At 38.2% G+C, this 1,680-nt stretch overlaps 1 protein-coding gene across 1 annotated transcript; it reads left to right on the top strand.

Annotated features, from left to right (window-relative positions):
• Positions 1-564: 564 nt before the first annotated feature.
• LOC107578638 (coiled-coil domain-containing protein 42 homolog) lies at positions 565-1,619 on the top strand. Its single transcript, XM_016264580.1, has 4 exons — positions 565-642; positions 859-970; positions 1,096-1,200; positions 1,305-1,619. Exons 1-4 carry the CDS (start codon positions 587-589, stop codon positions 1,617-1,619), a joined length of 588 nt encoding a protein of 195 aa, XP_016120066.1. The 5' UTR covers positions 565-586.
• The last annotated feature ends 61 nt before the right edge of the window (positions 1,620-1,680 follow it).

Here is a 1,680-nt window from a genome sequence, read left to right as displayed (position 1 = left end):
AAAAAAAAAACATATTAAATTCTAATGATGTAGAAAACAAAGTGCATTTTGGCATGATCTGAAGCGGAGATGACATTTAACAGACTTCTCTGTAGAAATGCCTCATAAATCTTTATAGCGTGCATTTGATAGCGCTTCAGTGCGTAGGAAATGAAGATGATAATGTAGCCTACTGCTGATCCATACACCAAAAATCCTTCTGATGGATTTATAATGATAATGATAATAATAATAATTATGAAGTTTGCACAGTTATCGGTGTTACACTTGTTTCAAGTATTAATTAAAAGCTATCATGTTTAATATAATCATCATCATCATCATCATGCAGCATTAATCATCAACACCACAATAAACTGAAAGGTCTTTTTGTGGCGTTTGTTTAAAACGGCCTAACGTCTAATCTCGACTTGAAATATTGAACACCGAAAAACAGCAGTTTTAGTAATTTAAGAAATAAAGGAAATGTAATTTATTCTGCCACTGGAGGGCAACAGAGAAAAGCGCTTTCCCTTTTTTGTTGCTGTGGAAACGCAGAAAGTTTGTCGACAGTGCGCGGAGCGTTTGTGGGGCTGATTCTGAAAAGATGAGTTTGAATTTGGAGGCTTACTTCCGGTCAGTTTTCGAAGAACGACTCAAATTGTAAGTACAGGCTATATCATTTCACTATCAACCACTTCAGCTCGAACAGTGTTTTTCTAGAACCATCAATGTGCCGTCGTTATGGCCATTGAGATTTGGTTTCAGAGATTCATAGAAGTCGCTCAAGTGCAAATAACTGTTGCATAAGCATTGTTTGGGCGCATAGAGATGGCTCAGAGTGAATTCCATCTATTTAGAGATTGTTCAAAATTTCAGAAATAAGGTCGCGCAGAAGGATTTGGCGGATTCGAGTACAAGCGTTATGACACTTGTGGAGGCGCGCGAGGAGTGCGCGAGTGTGACCTGTGCTCTGGAATCTCAGAAAGAGGTGGTGAAAATCACGTTTCAGCCATTTACGTTTTTATTTTTTTATTTACATATTTAAAAAAATGCTTTTTAGCTGTTCCAGTTAAATAAGGTTTTCTCGCTTTGTCTTGTGTGTGTTGTTGTCAGGAGATGCAGATGAAGCGGGAGAATTTAAGAGAGAGAGACGAAAACATTAAGAAAGAAGAGGAGAAACTGAAGAAATCCATACTGAAATATAACAAGTTTTTGCAGGTAATGCAGCATTCTGAAACAACTAAATAGATATGGATACACGGCTAATGTGTAAAATGACTTGTAGGTAACACTTTTTTTGTTTTTTATCTCCCTTAATTAAGGAAAATGATGCCAGACGGTTGCGTGCCTTAAAGAAAGCAGAAGCAGAGAGAGCTCAAATCAGACTGAAAGAACTGGAGATTCTGAAGCTAAAGGCAGAGAATGACACCCTGCTGGCACGAAAAGAGATACTGGAGGATCGTGTCAGAAAAGCCATATGCTACCAAGAGTTCCTGGAGAGAGCCACAATAATGTCCGGAAAGGTAGTTGCACTATTAGTTGGTAGTCTACTGTTGTTGTTGTGTCTGGAAAGGGTACAGGTACTGAAACAACTCAGAGAAACTGTCAAGCTGGACTCACATGCCTCATTTGCCTGAAGATTGAGACTTTTCATACTTTAAGAGTTTGCAGTTATTTGAACTAGAGACTGGATATAAG

The sequence above is a fragment of the Sinocyclocheilus grahami genome, unplaced genomic scaffold (assembly GCF_001515645.1).
Source record: "Sinocyclocheilus grahami isolate Dianchi unplaced genomic scaffold, SAMN03320097.WGS_v1.1 scaffold11256.1, whole genome shotgun sequence".
Classification (NCBI taxonomy): domain Eukaryota; kingdom Metazoa; phylum Chordata; class Actinopteri; order Cypriniformes; family Cyprinidae; genus Sinocyclocheilus; species Sinocyclocheilus grahami.
This window is presented reverse-complemented; position numbering and strand designations above follow the sequence as displayed.